Here is a 19,173-nt window from a genome sequence, read left to right on the forward strand (position 1 = left end):
TTTAAATCTTAAGCTTTAAATATTTATTTAAATTAATTCATTGACCATCTAATTAATCATTGTGCATAAAACAAATGTTTTGCACATTTAATATTTGTTTTACGTCATTGTATCTAATGATAACATACATAAATGAATGAACATTTAATAATTTTAATTTTGGCACAGAAAATCCTCCATAGTACACAGCAAATTACTTCAACTACAGCATTTTCACAAATATATGGCGCCACCTGTTGTCTGCTTTTTGTAAGTGTAGCCTCAATATGAACTGGACAACTAAACAAGCTTCTTCATGGATAGTCTGATTATATAAGAGTGGGTGATATTGACAAATATGAAGTCTCCAGTTTATTAGTTCCTCAATAATATTCAGCTAGATATTATGTCAATTCAACAGAAATATGCTAAATGTATCTTTAAATGTATGGACTAAAATTACCTATAACTAACACCCTATGCCTCATTTGAAGTTCATAAACAAGATTTTTGATTGTTGATCAGCTTTTTGGCAGCATTTTCTTTTATTATAAACTATATACTTCTTAGCATGTGTTCAAAACATCATCACTACACGATACTTTGCATACTCAAATGCAGAAATATTTGTACAATCCACTGATGGAGCCACATGTTTATTAACTTTCATATGTACAGAAAAATAATGTCATTGGTCACCAGATCATGCAAAGCGGTATTGCGTTACAAGTAAAAACACACTACTGAACAAACAATAGTACAATAAATATAGCGCTCAAAAAATAAATACATAAATAAATAAACTCCTGAGATGACACATACATACAATACAATATGCTTTCATTTAGTAGCGACATCATGAGCTGGAGTTGACCTGCCCAGGTGTTGTCCAGGTTACTCTTTATGCACTCAAAAAATGAAATGTGCGCTTTAAATATATGAATTGTCTGGTTGATTTAAAGGTGCATTATGTAGTGTAGGTGGTTATGTGGCTGCTTGTCTCCGTACAGATGTCACCGCTTATCCTGGAATGTTCCACAGTATGGCATTAAACTCAATGGCGAGTGTTGAATTGATAGATCAGTTAAATGACATACTGCGTAACATTCAAGCCAAGCTAAATAAGAACCTGCTGCACAAGTGTTTGGATGCGAGTCAGACCTGATAGTGTTTAAATCACAATAAAAGCTATAAAAACTCCATGGAAACAAGTAGGTTTCCGCTGCAAAATTGACAGACGTAGCTTTAAAATGATTAGATGGACAATATACATGGATTTAAAGTCAACATTTCATTATTTTGAGTGTAGCAAAGTCCACAAAACGCAAAGACACAGCATTTTAATAGTTTGGGAAACCTGGAGTCGGAAGTGACCACTGCAAAAGAACCTTAAAGGGAATGTACAGAAGGGGTTCGGTGTCCAACAGATACACAGCTTTAATGAGCATATTTATATTGATATTAGGGTTAGGCGCTCAACAGTCATGTAGAGATGTTATTGCACTAAATCAACGTCTCAATGTCTTTTTGACGAGCAAAGTCAACATATACAATACTGCAAGATCTACACAGAGGGAAACGAGGAAGCACCACTCACAGCAACAGACATGAGTTCACAAATGCATTCACGTACTCGCGGGCTTTTGTTCCAGCAATAATCCGGACATGATTAGACACAAGAGCTGGCAAGACGCACACAATTATTTTTATGAATAGACTGGACTTTCTAAAGAAATAAAAAAAAAAACATGGAAAAACTAAAACTAAATGAAGACAGCAACAATTTAGATTAGATATTCTTCTCCGGAGGGACAGAAATGTGGTAAAACTAGCTGCTATCGTAAGGCTGCCCCAACTAAATTGTCTGTTCGCTGTAACCCGACCCAACATTTTTCAAGTGGGTCGGTCGGTAGGTAAATTCTTATTTTTTTTTACTTTGAAGGCAAAAATAAAAGATCCAAATTTTGCCATTTTTTGACCCGGAGTGACCGCCACGGGTCAGGCTTCATCAGTCCAGGGGTCAGGCTTCAACAGTCCAGGGGTCAGGCTTCAACAGTCCAGGGGTCAGGCTTCAACAGTCCAGGGGTCAGGCGTCAACAGTCCAGGGGTCAGGCTTCAACAGTCCAGGGGTCAGGCGTCAACAGTCCAGGGGTCAGGCTTCAACAGTCCAGGGGTCAGGCGTCAACAGTCCAGGGGTCAGGCTTCAACAGTCCAGGGGTCAGGCGTCAACAGTCCAGGGGTCAGGCGTCAACAGTCCAGGGGTCAGGCTTCAACAGTCCAGGGGTCAGGCGTCAACAGTCCAGGGGTCAGGCGTCAACAGTCCAGGGGTCAGGCGTCAACAGTCCAGGGGTCAGGCGTCAACAGTCCAGGGGTCAGGCTTCAACAGTCCAGGGGTCAGGCGTCAACAGTCCAGGGGTCAGGCGTCAACAGTCCAGGGGTCAGGCGTCAACAGTCCAGGGGTCAGGCGTCAACAGTCCAGGGGTCAGGCTTCAACAGTCCAGGGGTCAGGCGTCAACAATCCAGGGGTCAGGCGTCAACAGTCCAGGGGTCAGGCGTCAACAGTCCAGGGGTCAGGCGTCAACAGTCCAGGGGTCAGGCGTCAACAGTCCAGGGGTCAGGCTTCAACAGTCAATGACGGAAAACGTCTCGATCAACCCGATCGGGAGACTAAATCTCACGATTTTAAGATATTTCAATCGACCTTTTGTACGCCGCTATCCTTTATTTTGGTAGCGAAGGCGAGTGGGGGGAACATGCAGGGGACACGGGCGCCGCCATGTTTGTTGTGATGACGCTGCTGGCCGTGTTTCCCACCCAGAATGGAATGCGCAAGTCAAATTTAAATGAAGTCGGCGAAATATTTGAAAAATAAAAGCATTTTGCGTTTTTTTTTTAACAAATTGCTGATATTTGTGTTTCAGTCGGCTAGTTTTATACCGGGTCGATCGGGTTACGGCAAACAGACATATTATTTTGCTCAGCCTAATGTGTAAACTTATGTTGCTATGAAAATATCTAAATTGTTGTTTTTCAATATATATTTTTTTAATTTAGTGATGTAGGTCAGCACTGCAGGATTCTGGAAATAAATTGAATTGCAAGTAATGTAATTAGATTTGTGATGTATGTTTAAAAAGTAGGATTCTGTTCAGAGTGCACATTATAAAAAGATAATAATAATAATTTCATCCTATCAATTTAATGTTTTCTAGAAGGTCTAAAACCGCTGGAGCAACAATGATTCAATACAAGACAGGATATGTTCTTCTTTCCAGGGGACCTTCTGTTAAATAATTGCAGCCGGTGCAGTTTGATAATTGCTCCAACTCAAATCGTGCAGGTTTGGATAAGGCTAAGTAGGTGACAAAGTTAGGTTAAACAGGCCGAATAATCCTGTTCCTAAACTTAATCGTGTATAATAACGTCATCACTTTGACAGACCAATAACAGCAGACCGTCCCTCGGGAGCAAACGACGTAGCACAGACCCTCCATCACACTTCATAATCATGTGTAGGTATTTTAGAATTCTGAACTTGATGATTAGTGACTAGGTTCTTCAACTTGGTACAGTACAACAAAAATCTACACAGTTAAACAGGCAATGTTGTTCAGAATCTACCTCCTTTGACAACCCAGAGAACAAAGAGGCACAAATACAATAATGTCCAGCATCTTAAAATAATCTTTGTACGTATGGCCAGCTCGAGACTGGAGTTCGCAGTAGATGAATGCACGTGGCAACAAGCCCAGGTCTGCACAGCTAACAACGCAGCTGTGTATCCAAAAACATGTACACAATAAGGCTACAACATCTAGACAACGCATGGGCCAAAACTCAACATTGATAGAACTTTCCTTTGCTCCAAAAGTCACATCGAGCCCCTCAACGGAGCCATGCAAACACTGACAAACACACACACACACAGGCGCGCGCGCGCACGCACGCACGCACACACACACACACACACACACACACACACACACACACACTAATGTCCAACTCCCTCACACGACACTAGGGGGCAAGCTTTGGTCAGCCCAGTGGTCAACAGCAGAGTTAGATACAGATTTGTACAAGCACTTTTCTTAGTTACAACACTTTCAATACTTTATGGATGGGTACGTTCATATTTTGATGTAAACTTTCCCACTGAATGGAGCGACTGACAAAACCTGGAGGGTGCTACTGGCTTTTCAACAACTGGCTTAGCTCCATTAGTGTCATTTGTGTATTTTAAAATCCATCTATAGACATAAATCTGTTAAATATATATCTTTATATTTCATAATGAGTTCTGTTAAAAATAAATGTTTATATTTTTACCATACCCACACACTTAAAGGCATATTATGCAGCGATTTGTTATTAATTTAGACTTTTGATTATAGCCAAACACACAACTTCATTCACAAAAATCAGTTTAGATTGATCAATTAACTGGAGTAATGGTGATGCTATGATGTTTTTGTCAAGCTTCTTAAGGCAGGCAATGCTAACCACAAGTCTGCACAGTATACCTTTAAGTGGCCAAGCGTGATTACAATTTCATTCTTAGGACGTCCTACCCAGAATCCCCTGTCACTCACAGAGGAGCCAGACATTTAAAACATGAAGATGAGCGGGACAGAGGGAGTACAGTACGGTCAACACACAGCAGGGGGCGTAATCTCAGACTGGTTCACATTTATAGTCTATCAAGTCATCCCGGCCAATGGAAAAGAGCCAGAGTGAAAAGGAGCTTGCACTGGTTTAGTCAGAGAAAAGGCTGGCGAAGGACTTTCGTAGGTTGCGGATGGTCTCGGCCTTGACCTCCTCTTGGCCCTCGCCGCCGGTGGAGCTCGAAACGCTGCGGAAGAACGAGGAGTCACTGATGGCGTTGAAGGCATTGGTAAGAGACTGCGATTTACTGCAGGAAGAGGAGAAAAATCACAACGGTTATAACATATTAGAAGTGCACAACCAGGGCTGATACTGGCTTTGGGGGATTTCTGATGCGGAAAAGGGGGGAGTGATTTATAACACCTTAGATCCATGGGCGTGCCTCAAGCAGTTAAACTAGAGAAGCAGAAAAAATGAAAGCAAATAAATTATGATTTCACAATGTAAAGCAAAAAATACAGGTTGATATCTTAAAGGAGACATATTATGCTCTTTTCCCGGGTATTAATGCTGGAGTACCAAGAGGTAAAATACTTTATTATTCATCTTTTATGTGGACAAGTGGATCTTGTATGTTTTTGGTGTGTCAGTGGACAATAAAGTTTTTGCATTCATATTTGTATTTTGTCAGGGGGGGATTTACAAGTATGGTGGAGAATATGGTGCATACACAATTTTTATTTACATATTCTTCATGGTGAATATTAATATTAACTGGTCCATTGACTTCCTGTTCAATAAAGCAGAACTCAAAGTGGCATTTCAAGTTGCAGATTTTCATTTATGTGTTTTATTGTTGAAATACGGCTATGCGACATTTTTAAACCCTACATGAAGTCTGATTTTTGTTTTTAAATAATCATAAGCGAGTACAGAGCAAAGGGCAGAGATAAGGGGTGGGTGAAAACTGACTCGAATGCAGGATAATGCCGGATTACTCAAACATGCAGGAATCAATCCAAATACAACATAAACATTGAGGGATCACTGTCATATGTTTAAAAGCTCATAATATGTCCCCTTTAAAGATAGTTACGTTAGTAGGATTTCTGTATTCCTAGACAGGTAAACATATTCAGTCTATAAATGTAGTGATAATCATTTTGACCAAAACTGACTGTTTCAAAATGACACGACAAAAACATGATGTAAAAGTTGTCAATGTTAATACATACGTACATATTTTAATCAGACATACATCACCGGGCTTACTTGAGCAGAGGATGGCTCTTCTGCTGCGGCTGTTCTTCCGCCGGGTCCTCACCAGAGGGCGCTGCCGCAGCCTCGCCTTCAGCAGCGACAGCCTCCGGGTTTTCGGGGAACGACGCCGGCTCTGGCTGGGCTTTGGCAGGAGACTGGACGCTGGGTGGGGACTGGCTTTCTGGGGCAGGTACCGTGGGGTTTTTGGCGGGCTCGGAGACGGGCGCAGCGGTCGGAGGCGGGCATGCGGGTTTAGACAAGGCTCTGGGAGGAGGAGGAGTCTGGGGCTTTGGCTGGAGCTGGGGCTTGGAATTCCTGCGCACGGGCGGGATGGGCTTGGCCGGCGGAGTGGGTTTGGGGGGCAGCTCTTTGGGTTTCCCTGGCGCAGCTGAAGGAGAGCCCTGTGGCTGCGGTTTGGGCTGCTCCGTGGTTGGAGGAGATGCAGCGGCGGCGGCGGGCTCCTCTGGTTTAGGGGCTTCTGCGGCTGCCGGGGCGGGTTTTGGGGGCGAGGTGGTGGCGGCAGGTTTGACGGGTGTGGCAGTGACAGGTTTGATGGGGGCGGCGGTGGCAGGTTTGACGGGGGCGACAGATTTGGGCGGCGACGCTGGAGCCGTTTTGGCCGGGGACAACGGCGAGGGCTTGGCGGAGGCGAAAGTGGGAGGTTCTGGGGCAGGTCTTGTGACAGACGGGGCCCTGGTCATAGGAGGAGGTCTTGGAACAGGGGGTTTGGTGACTGAGGCTGCTTTCTGCACCGGAGCAGGTTTCTGGGGCTGCGATGGTTTCTGAGCTGCGGCCGAAGCAGGTTTTGGGACAGACTTTGGTTCAGGTGCTCTCTTAGACTCAGAGGATTGGTCTACACTTTGGGATTTGACTGGCGCACCTAAAAAGCAGTGAAAAAAGTCATATTATTTATAGGCATAAGGGAGACTTTGTGTTTCAGTAAGTAAGCAGTAGAAACAGGCAAAAGACAATCATCAAAAGCAGTACATGATGCATAATTTCATCTCCGTGCCAGTTCACAAAGAAAGGTTTTGCATTTACTGTAATATTGGCAATTCACAATCACAAAGATCCTTTTGGGAAGAATTCTTAGAGAAAGTCTTTTAAAATATTTAGATTACGTCACGGTAAGTCACAAAGAAGTTTCCTTGTCTGTAATGATTGGTTTCTGCTCAGTGTGAAACATTGAAATGTAACAGACGTGCTCTTAAACCATAGTTAATGATGGACATGTCATTTAGCTTCCCAGTGACAAAGGATCCTGGAAATTGGAAAATAGATCCCTTTAGAAATCTATGGCAGTTTTTGAACGTTTTGAAGTACAAAGACCAGCAGGGGGCAGCAGACCCACAGTTACTCTCACGCCTATCTTGCCTAGTGTTAGTTGCTTTGTGCACAAAAATGACTTCAAACAGAGAAGCTGAATATTTAATAAGAAACAGTGCAAATCAGTAGGAAGAGAATTCAAAAGATTCAAGCAGGCAAACGTGCAAGGACATTATCAACATGCAAAGAAATACGGATGAGTTTTCATACAAAGACTAAAGCCTTTCAATACTTCTGTTACTTTAACGTCCTATTTTTACAGATACAAGATTTGTTTTTTGATAGTGTTCTCCAAAGAGAAAGAGCAAAGCTAAACTGACACAGTGTGAGTGTCCTCAGCTCACCCTGCAGATTCAGAGGCTCTGCACAGCACAGAGGAGGCTCACGGAACAACCACAAAACTCATTTAATACAACATGACAAAGACAAGCCCCTTTTATATGTATATCTGTTACTGGCACATGCAAAGTGTGTTCCAAACAAGCATATTTTGGGGATAAATGTCAAAAAAATAGCTATGATTTTTTTAACTACAAAAAACCCAATGCAGAGTAAAAAAAAGACTGTATGAAAACCCATCCGTCAAACAGCTGGATTGTGAGTCTTACGTTTAGAAAGTTTGTCATTAAGTATCCTAACGACTGCTTGAACTCACAACGCACAAAAACCATAGAAAAAAAGGATTTGTACAAAAAACATAATAAAAAAATAAGATGTGACAGTTGATATTTGCATGGTTACAAACCTAACCCAGTCTGAGGTTTGAATCCAGGCAAGTTACATCAGGTCATGCAATTGTTCATTTCACACATACAAAGACCACAAACAGCTTTGTTTGCATGGAAAATGATCAGAAGTTAACACAGTTTTGTGAATAGTAAAATGACCCTAAATGACCCTTGTATACCAATTTTCAGAGTACGAGGCCCAGCAATAAGTATCGATGGTTTAGAACAGGGGTGGGCAATTATTTTCCTCCGAGGGCCATATTTGAAGTAGTGGAAGGCCGGCCCGCCATCATTGGTGTGAAAGAAAATAAATAAAAAAAATATAAAATATAATATCACTTTTCTGTCAAATATAGGCTATTGAATATATCATTTAATCAATTTCACGTCATATTTATTAAGGATACAAGTGCAGACAGATGCCTGAAGGCAAAAAAGGAATAAAAAATGTGGCCCACATGTGGTAATAGTACCTGTGTGACTCAATCTCATTATTTATTCATTCATTTTCCTTTTCAGTTATCCATCGTAAGGCCACAAGAGGCAGGAGTCGCTATATTAGGCACAACACTCCCTGGACAATAATCGTTTTTTCTCAGGGAAACCAACGCCACGTCCAACAATATCCTGAGCGTACGTATTTCCAAGCGACGCAAAAATACTAATCACAACATAGAGTGCATGCGATTACCACATTCATGCTAAATCAATCAAATAGTACGAGTAAGAAAATAGATCATGCACGCACAGTCACTGGCGGACAACTAACAATGGCTTTAATCATTTCTGGGGAGTTGGTTTCGGTTTTGCAGGCACAAAAAGTAGGTTTAATTTAGCCCTGCGCACAAACATCGCCATGGGAACAAGTACAGTACGCTAACTCCAGTTACAATCCAACACTGATTAGTTCACGAGTTACAGTCAATTAGCACAGATGAAAAGCAACGTTAACTGGCAGTGACGTCTCAATGAAGTTTAGCAGAAGTTAGTTAAGTTCTTTAAAAGTCCTATATTATGCATTGTTTTTGGACTAATTACCTTTAGTCCTTTGTGTATTACAACAAAAACAACTGTAACGGTAAACTATGTTCTGAGGCCTTCTGTTTGGTATACAAACTCTCATCAAAGGAGGAGTAAAGTAATTATCTAATATACAATTAGTAACTGCTAACATCAAAGTTGGTTAGCTTCATAGTGAAGGAAATCTGTTTTAATGTAATAAAACTTGTTAAGATGAATTTAAAAATAAAGTGTACTACTACTACTAACGTGGTTAAAAGCTTTGTTTACCATAATATAGGACCTCTAAATATTGATCAAATCTCTTTCGAAATGCAATTTTCTGGCTCCACTTTTATCAGAGGAATGTATGACACTCGGCAGGTTTTGTGAGGTTTTCAGTGCAGCGCAGGGCTCAGACCTTGAGGCTGGGGCCGCTGTGCTGGGGCCCTGGTGGGATCTGCCAGTCCTTCTTTGGGAGGAGCACTCTGGAGTTTGGAAGGAAAGAGAAACAAGACAACAATTTTAGTCAATCTGTGAGAAAGTAATGACTGCGACACTGACTTGTGATGAATGTCTATCAAAACGATCCGGGCGGAGCCTCTTGATATTATCCTGTCCTGTTTTTATATTCGTTTTGTACTGTTTTAAGTTTCCTCTGAAACAAATCAGACCCTAACAGCCCTGTACTGGCCCGTATGAATCCTATTGTTAGCTGACTGCAACTCCCTAATCACTTGATTACCTGATAAACATCTGAATGTTTCAAATGTGGTTGTATATTATCATCACATTTAACCTTAAACTTCCATTCCTGTTTAAAGAGGGATTCTCTCTTTTTTTGGTTATATTGCCTCTTTAACTCCATCTCTTCTCTTCACAACTTTCCTCACTCAATTGGATTGAATATATAACATTACTATTTTTTTGTGTGGCCATTTTGTCCTCAGAAGGAACCACTTTTTGTTTTTGCCAAGTTTTAAAATAAACAGGAATTCTGTGCTGTCTAAAAATCCTTGTAGAGTTTCACACAGTCCAGACACATAAGGGACGGACTCACACAGTCCAGACACATAAGGGACGGACTCACACAGTCCAGACACATAAGGGACGGACTCACACAGTCCAGACACATAAGGGACGGACTCACACAGTCCAGACACATAAGGGACGGACTCACACAGTCCAGACACATAAGGGACGGACTCACACAGTCCAGACACATAAGGGACAGACTCACACAGTCCAGACACATAAGGGACGGACTCACACAGTCCAGACACATAAGGGACGGACTCACACAGTCCAGACACATAAGGGACGGACTCACACAGTCCAGACACATAAGGGACAGACTCACACAGTCCAGACACATAAGGGACAGACTCACACAGTCCAGACACATAAGGGACAGACTCACACAGTCCAGACACATAAGGGACGGACTCACACAGTCCAGACACATAAGGGACGGACTCACACAGTCCAGACACATAAGGGACAGACTCACACAGTCCAGACACATAAGGGACGGACTCATTTTTTAAATTCACTGAATTTAAAAAATGAATGAAATTGGCTTACATGGACTCAGTAAGGCTCAGTATAAGTGCCAGACATATTTTACACAAACTGGGATCCTCCAGTGCAGCACACTAGCTCACTATGTCATTACAGGACCGCCTCTAACTTCTAACTCATTTGAAACACGTCATCAAAAGCTATTATTTCTTTGTAAATCTCTTGATCAGAATCTGTTGACTTCTGGTTTTCATACAGGTTCATTCAGTGAGGTTTACTGAGGCCACTGAAAACACTGTGCTTCAGGCAAGCTTCAGCAGCAGAAGTGAGGAGGAAACGGGTTTATTTGAATATATATATATATATATATATATATATAAAAAAAAAAAAAAAAATGAATGAATGTGACAAACAGTAATTTGAGATATTATTGGCCTTGATTGCCTTGATTGCCCTGACCGCAACAATCACAATCAAGAAACAAGAATTGGAACAATCAAGAAAGGCTAAGCCGTTCTCCTTAGCGTCTTCTCTTGTAAACCTGACATTTGGCTCCACCGCAGTCAGATGCTCTGAGAGCTTCCAGCTCCAGTTTCTTGATTGTCACAAATTTGTTTCAGGGGAAAGAAAAAACAAATAACCAGTGCAAACAAATAGATAAACCGGACAGGCCATTATCAGCAGGTCCCGTCCGGTGGGCAGGGCTCACTCCGAGTTCTCAGACTAGATCCACAGATTGAGAATGACTCTTGGATGAGAGTCTCGATGAGAGGGTCCAGATGATGAAACTATTTTAAATGCTATTAAAGTTTTTTGTATTCTGATTTGAATGTGTGTTTTGTTATGTAAAGCACTTTTAATTAAATTTGTGCTTTGCAAATAAATTTGCCAATATCATTAGATTTATCTCCATGGAGACAAAAAGGTGGCAGAGCCCCAACAGAAAGTTACACATTGCTTTAACATAATAGCAACTATGCAATAATGGAAATGAATAGTATCTACATTCGCCATTTCAGTTCAATTCATTTCATTTTTGCCGACAGCAGTTGCCTCTAAGCCATAACAGACTACACTTAAAAATGTGACAGCCCACAAACATTTTATACCATGGATGAATATAAATACACACAGCCAATATCCTCCAAAAAGTTCTCTTGCTTCAGCCTGTGAGCTAAACTCAAACCCACCTGCTGGGGCTGCACTGTGGTGGGCTTCTGGCCCTGAGGCGAGCGAGCAGGAGAGCGCGAGGCAGAGGCTTTGGCCACGAGCGCCTGGTTCATCTTCATCTGAACAACGTCAGAAATGAGCTGCCGGTCCTCGGACTGGTGGTCCCCGATCAGCTGCATGGAGGAGCCCACCACCTGGAGGAAAAGGAAATACATTATACTTTTACTAGGCAAGAATTTACACAAAAACTGTGGTAATACGACGAGACACCACAGGCCATCACACCAAACTTATGTTTCAATATTGGGGTTTTTGGCTCACTCATAACATCAGCTTTCATAAGCAATCTGCACCTAAAGTCTTCTCCAAATGCAGTTTTCTCAGATTTTGATGGATATACAAAAATATATACATATACAAGGATTTGTTGATATCGTACTGAATTCTGAGCCTGATTTATTGCATTTTTTTATTTTTATTTCTACACTGCGATCTAGTTTACACAAATACTAACGTAAATAAGAAATATAAAATTGCCTCTGTAAAGTTTTGTATCTAATACAATTGAGCAAGATATTTAAATCTGTATGTGACAAATATGAGGCATTTTGGCAATCTTTACACATAGAATATGATTTTCTTCATCATGTGAGTGAGTGACAAACCACAGTGAAGCGTGAAACCTCAGAAGAAGTTCTTCAATATGACCCTCATGAGTTTGCATGAAAAAGAACTGTATTACTATTACCTATTTAGTTTTTTGTTTATCCAGCCCAAAATACCAACTAGGCCAAGTATATTTGCTTCATCAAGATCTTTCCCTCCTCTAGTCACTGCCACTTTGGACACTTCTGTGATGAGCAAACACATCTGCCCCTTTTGAGCATTTAAACTGCACAACAAACGGTTGTATATTTATAGAAGAAACGTCCGACATATGTCAACTACATTTGTAGTTGTAATTTGGGCACAATATTGATTTGCTGGTTGTTGGGTGGTAGTTCTGCCCTTCCTGCCAGTTTGAACCAGTGACTAAAGAGACACGGCTCGTCTTTAGCGCTTTTAACAGTCCAACAGACTCTGGCATGTTGTCTGTCTGCAGCATTCTGGCCCATTTAGTCTAATTAGTCTGAAAGATTCAGTTTGTGTCCAATATTATTTTCTCACTGACACAGAATACCAAACAAGTCTCTTACTTAATACTTTTAGAAGGTTAAAGCTGACTATAAAGTATGTGTTCTGCATCTATAAAATCATTATCTGGGATTATACTTTAGACACATTTGTAGAATCTTATGTAACTTTTCTGGTGGAAGGTCTGCCACCTGCTCGTCTCCAGGGAGATCTTACTACTGGTTTGTTCAACAATATGGCATCATTTCCATGTAGACACGTTACAGGTCCAATCTGTGGAGAGGCGAGTCCACTCTCAGTAGGAATAGATGTTTTGCAAGTACTTTTACCTGTAAGAGTATGTAACGTTCTGGATGTGGTGGTGATTCCAGGGAAATAGACAGTTAACTTAAAACATACTCCTGAACATTTTCCATGGAGATAGAAAGGTTTTATGATACATTGTTGAATATTATAGCCGAAGGAACAACATTTCCATAGAAACAAGCAGGAGGAGGCTCCTCCAGGCCAAGTACGAGTCAGGTTTGTGGAGATGCAAGCCTGCTCACAGTAAGGACGCATGTTTTTCGGTGCAATAAACAGATTCTAATTGAATAAAACAAAAACATGCTTTTATTTTAGTGGCTTTAAATGAGTGTTTAAATTGATACACTGATATGTCATATTGTGGAACATTCCAAACGAACCACTAATGTGCACTATGTACATTTTCGTGTGGGTGGGGTGCAGCGTCTGCTCGTCTCCATGGAGATGTTATCACTTTGGCAGGAATGTTCCACAGTATGACAATATTGATTCAATTGCAAGTGATTTTATTGCCACAGATCTGACTCGTAACTTCAGTTTGGAGATAGATAAGTATAATTCCATACTGTGGTCAAACATTCCACACATGACATGTTTATGAAGACGAGCAGGTGACAAACCATCCCTCAGAAATGTTACATAGTGCTTCTTTTTATCGACAATCCGCCGTAACACAATGAGTTCAATATCAACCTTACTGTTTTTTTGCACGTCCGTTGCAGAGTCAACATTGTTGCCTGGTTACTGTCAACGCAGCCCTTTCCTAGTTAGCGATCTTTGCTAACGAGGTATTCTGCCTCTTCAGGCTCTGCTTACTCAGGACGACTTTGATGAAAAGATTATACTCTTCTCTGTGCGATCTTTCCTGAGGCTGTTTGTCGAACTCCGTAATTAGGTCAGGTTCAATAAAGTAGTTCCCAGCTGAGTCGTCTGGTCAGTGTAAATCAGGGCACCCAAGCTAAATTTAAGAGATGAGACCCTGTTAGCAATGTAGAACTCCCTTTCAAGGACTGACAGACTCCAGAGGGCAACTTACCATACATGAAAGATAAAAATCCAGATTTTAAACTTGCGGCAAATTATAAAAACTAAACATTGAACATTTGAGTGCTGCATTACTCAAAAGTATGTAAAGAGCTGAGGAGAGACATGTATCAACACTGAAAAATGCATAAATATAGTACTTGTTAAGACTACATAGTCATTTCATTGAAATGTGCATTATACTGTCTTAAAATTGTGTTTTTTTATGATGATAATCATACAGAAATATGTATTTAGTATAGAATCTACTCTAATTTCCATCCTCCATTTTAAAAGGGAATCATTTGACCTCAGTGACGTAGTCGTTTCCGTCTTTTCCGCAGATTGCTTTGACAGCGCAGATGTCCAAACCTCCAAAGATCTCAGAGCAGGTGTCCACCCACAGCTTGTACCTGGTGCAGGAGGAAAGTCTTTCAAACAGAATCTTATCTTAACCCTGTCCAAACTTTGACAGATAATATTTAGTGTCAATTGTAACTTCATCCACATCTCAGGATTTTTTTTTCAGAGCATTATTCACACCACCATTCTTAAATTACAATTACAGAACCAAAATGAGCCAAAATGTTCATTAGCTCATATTCAATGGTCTGATCAACAGTTCATATAGTCGTATTTGTATTTGTATATACACATTAGTATCATTATAAAACTAATACAAAATAATCAGATCCAAACCTTAATTGAAACATGGTTTAGCAGCAATTCTATCTCTATTTAAGCTCTAAAGAGTTGAAATGGTTAAGTCCTAAGCAGTGTTGTTCCACTAGCTGTACCCCACAGTTTGAGAACCACAGCACTATGTACTATTATGTATATTATACAGAGTCCATCTATAATTTCCAGTATGTTAATCGATTCAACTCGGAACATGGTCTGACTAAAGAGACAAATGAAGGAGACAGCGTCACGTTGTGTGAGCGTGAGTGAAATGCTGCTCACTTGTCAGTCATGGCCACTTGTTCCAACATGGCAGATCCAGTGTTGCTCTTCCAGTTTCCAGAGATGGATGTTCTCCTAAAACATGATCAAACATCAATCGAACACACATAAAGGTGCACTATATTTTTACTTATTATGAGTGCCTTTCTTGACACTCATGGACCCGTTACAAAGTATTTAAAGAAACAAACTAGGGATATCACAGTATCACATTTTAGATCATTTTCACATTGCCACTGTTAGGTCAGGATCTTTCTCTGCGATTGTCCGAGTGTGAACAGAGCAATCGCAGCCTGGAGGTCAGTAAACCGCCACTCCAAGAACTGAAGACAGGTGGTCTCGGAGCGGCTTATCCTGCATTCTGGAGCGGGGCAGGTGTGGCGTGAAAGCCGAACTAAACGTGAGCAAAAGCACTTATATGTCATATGAATATGATCAAAAAGTGCTTGCACAATTGATATTTGCATGAATACTCCAAAACTAAATAAGATCTCAGAAATGCAATTTGAATCATGAAGTATATGTGCAAATCTTTAAATGTAATCTGTTTTCCTATTCACCTGCAGTGTCTCACCAGGAGGTTTGATTGCATAAAGCTTCTAGAGGAATGGTGATGGAGTAAACAACGTGAATGAAGGCGAATTAAAGATCACACTTTTGTTTGGTATAATAATTGTGGATAATATTAAAATTGTGAGGTATTTTCTCATAAGAACCTTAACAATAACTGACTATGAAATCCCTGGAGCTGAAAAACATTCATTCATTCATTGGAGAGGCAGTAGGCAGTAGGTTGTGCTTAGACATGTGACATTAGGACGCAATAACATGTTTTTCTGAGCTCAAACTTACATGTATGCTTTGTAGTCAACACCAATTTTCTGCACTCGGATGTCGTATTTGGCGTCTACAAATGGCTCCGTGGTGCAGTAGGTCTGAGTGATGGCCACCACGCTCGCAATGTCCTGGAAGTCACTGACGTTGTCCACTTTGACCTGGAAAACAGCACAATTGGACATCATTAGTTGCGATACGGTCAGGTCCTGGTGGTCTATTTCCTTAAAAGCCTCGTGTTACAGTCAAACACAACGGAGCTGGATTCTCCCTCACACATATGACATTGTACTATATGTGAAATACACGTTGACTCACGAATATACGAGTTAATTAAGCTCAAAGATGATGGAGGCTACGCCATGTGCTTGTCTCCATGGAGCTGTTACATCTCTGTCTTGTATTTATTCAATTACAGGTGTTTTTATTGCTCAACAACAGCTTTAAGAACATGCTTTCTTACAGTGAACATGAATCTGAACCTACACGTGTAAATATGAACTATCGAGCTCAGGGAGGAGCTTCGGGGTATAATAGATTCAAGCATTCATTCATAACGGTTTCAGTAAAGCTATTAAAACATGAGAAATGACACAGAATGTTTGCATGGTGAGAGAGGGAGCAAATATATTGGAAGTCTTCTGTTATATATGTGTGTTGTTATCTTTCTCTGTTCTCAGGGAAACAAATAAAGAAACGATGAGCCTTGAACTTATCCTATCTCCACGGAAAGAAGCAGGAGACCCCACCAGGCCCAGTTCAGATCTGTGGAGATGCAACACCGCTCACTGTGAGAATGCATGTTTTCTAAAGGTATTTTTGAGCAATAAAAGGTATACAGAGACTGGACCCTATACAAGAAAAGCTACACAGAGCCCTTTTATCGGCTCTTATCTGTTGTGTTTCTGGTTCTAGTTATTTTGTAGCCAGCCATAATCATGATGTGAGCACTGCAGACTTCTTCATCTCACTTTCGTATCCAGTAACTTCATTTGTCTGAAGATAAAATCACCCGAGTGAAGTGAGACAACAGGCCGACAAGCAGCCTCTCGCATCAGATCTGGCCGTCCACAACGTCGATCGATGAGGGCTGGCCCGAGTAAACACTGCACTCCGATTTCAGCCCCGAAATATTAACAAGGCTGCAGATCGATACGCGGGGAACGAGACAAACGGCGCGAATAGGGCTGAATTTAAAATGCGAAGGAAAGACGGCAAAAGACGGACGCGACGAGCATGTGAAGAGGTCGAGCCAGGATATCCTTTGAGGCTTGGACCCATTGAAGAGTTTCTCGGAACACTTCCCAAAGGCAGCGTGTCACTTTTTATGACGGTCAATATCAGGGGAGTCGTCCAACCAGAGTCTATAAGAGCCGGCCGGGTAGAGAGAGGCTAATAGGCCAAATCGAGCCACCACTGCTGCGAAGAGACTACTATTCTCACAACCATTTGCTTGAGAAAAAAGGGGCTTGGGGCTTTTTAAGGACAGGCAATGTTTGCGAAGGCACCAGACGTAATGAGGGTTTCATTTTGTCCGTTGTATTAAAACTTGCATATTTTGGCCAAACTTTCTCCATGTTATCAGGTTAGTATTTTTTATTTGGTAAAAAGGTTACGTTGAGTACCTTTCCCATTCCGGAGTGAGCATGTCCGATTTTCACCACCACGGGGAAACTTGGAGTTGTAATCTGGAAAACAAAAGAGCAGAGAAAAGAATATACATGAATTATTTTTATACAGCACGAGACATTTGTTTAGAGATTTTCAGTCATCACCATTAAAGGCGCAATGGATGATTTTTCGGCGATTTGAGAACGCAGGCGGAAGTGCGCATGTGCACTCCCCCGGGCGGACTGATACAACACACACGTGCGTTTGTTTATTAGCGCGGAAGATCGCATCGCATCTCTCGTCTCCCGTAGATTTCAGTCTACTTCTGAGTCAGCTCGAACAGTCTTTCTCCGTCTTCATTTTGCCCCGTACACTGAGGGAACTATATTATGATAGATCAATGCGCACGAGGCTGCAGGTGAGCGGTAGGTGTGTTTTATGATTGATACGTGGCAGGACTAATCATCAGTCCACGCCACGAGGAAATAAGACTCAGATTTGGGGCAAAAATCGTCCATTCAACCTTTAAGTAAAAGGTCATCCAAAATTATGAAGGTTTTATATTTGTATTAAATTGGGTTTGAAACATCAATAATTTACAAATGTGTAAATATTTTGTACTGTTTTTATGTTTCCCGCCCTTTTTATGTTATATTGTAAAGACAAAATTGCTAAAACCTTTTGTCAAATCAATAAAGTTGAATTGGGGAAAAAGTATTTTCCGATGACATTTTTTCTTTGCTTAGGATCCAGAATACACACTTCTCAAATACTTTACGAAATTGTGAGTCTGGTCACCGGTTTCATCTAGGGTGTGATTGACAAGCAGATTAGCCAATCAGGGGCAAACATAGTCCGAAGAGAGAAAAAAAGAAAGGGGAAAATAGCACAAACACAGCGGATTTCTGCAGAATCTATGAGCAAAGCACAACAAATCTGAGGAGAGAGAAGTTTGATTTTGTTCTAAATTTGAAATGACCAATGAGCACCTCCGTTTCGTGTGTATCACTGAAATAAACTAATCTGATTGCACAGTTCTGTTTGAGTTTGGCTGCAGGATGACCAGACTGATATCACTTTGAAATAAAAAAAATAAAAATACAAAAGGCAGAGAACATTCTGGACTGGCCTGGCAACTGTATTTTGTTACTGTGTGCTTAGCCTAGCATTTAAATGACAGATACAACTTAATTGTATTCACTGATTTGCTCTTCTGTCAGAACCAATTGTGCCAGGGAGACCATAGGTACAATTCAGACTTCCAATAGTTCAGATCAAGGTATTTTTGAGCCACATCTTTCTGCCTTTTTTTTTTTGTATCCATACTACTGCCCCCTGTTGGAGATTTTCCATCCCTGCACAGCTGTTCCAAGGACACCTCCAGCTCTGTCCTTGTTGACATTTCTTTGTAGACAGCTCTTTCAATAACTCATCCATATTAACTTATAAAATACACTACAAAGAAAGCATTGTCAGACTCGAATGGACAATGCTACTACAATGTCAAGTTTATTTATACACGCTTGTTGTTTAAGCAATGTATTTAAGAAATTACAGGCAAATAGTCCAAAAGAACAAATAAATATAAAGTATATTTCTTCCTATGTGGCAAAGACACAGGCTAAACACCTTAAACGTTAGTGTGATAATTGAGGGCAGAAATGAGGCGGAGGAGTGTTGTTTCGTGTGAGTTTTGAGGAGGCTGTGCTTAAATAGT

At 40.9% G+C, this 19,173-nt stretch overlaps 2 protein-coding genes across 2 annotated transcripts in view; both read right to left on the reverse strand.

Annotated features, from left to right (window-relative positions):
- The window catches only part of mrto4 (MRT4 homolog, ribosome maturation factor), a 286,325-nt gene that overhangs the window by 118,714 nt on the left and 148,438 nt on the right, over positions 1 to 19,173 (reverse strand). The window lies entirely within an intron of this gene.
- The window catches only part of syn2b (synapsin IIb), a 125,953-nt gene continuing 110,392 nt past the window's right edge, over positions 3,613 to 19,173 (reverse strand). The window contains exons 6-13 of the mRNA XM_072452649.1: positions 17,471 to 17,533; positions 15,864 to 16,006; positions 15,012 to 15,086; positions 14,359 to 14,461; positions 11,606 to 11,779; positions 9,316 to 9,382; positions 5,854 to 6,721; positions 3,613 to 4,888 (exon numbers count right to left, since the gene is read on the reverse strand). Coding sequence (XP_072308750.1) covers positions 4,732 to 4,888; positions 5,854 to 6,721; positions 9,316 to 9,382; positions 11,606 to 11,779; positions 14,359 to 14,461; positions 15,012 to 15,086; positions 15,864 to 16,006; positions 17,471 to 17,533 — 1,650 coding nt within the window. The 3' untranslated portion in view covers positions 3,613 to 4,731. The remainder of the gene's footprint in view (positions 4,889 to 5,853; positions 6,722 to 9,315; positions 9,383 to 11,605; positions 11,780 to 14,358; positions 14,462 to 15,011; positions 15,087 to 15,863; positions 16,007 to 17,470; positions 17,534 to 19,173) is intronic.

Source organism: Eucyclogobius newberryi, unplaced genomic scaffold, assembly GCF_026437365.1.
Source record: "Eucyclogobius newberryi isolate DKJ021-1_F unplaced genomic scaffold, fEucNew1.0.hap1 SCAF_19, whole genome shotgun sequence".
In the NCBI taxonomy this organism is placed as follows: Eukaryota; Metazoa; Chordata; class Actinopteri; order Gobiiformes; family Gobiidae; genus Eucyclogobius; species Eucyclogobius newberryi.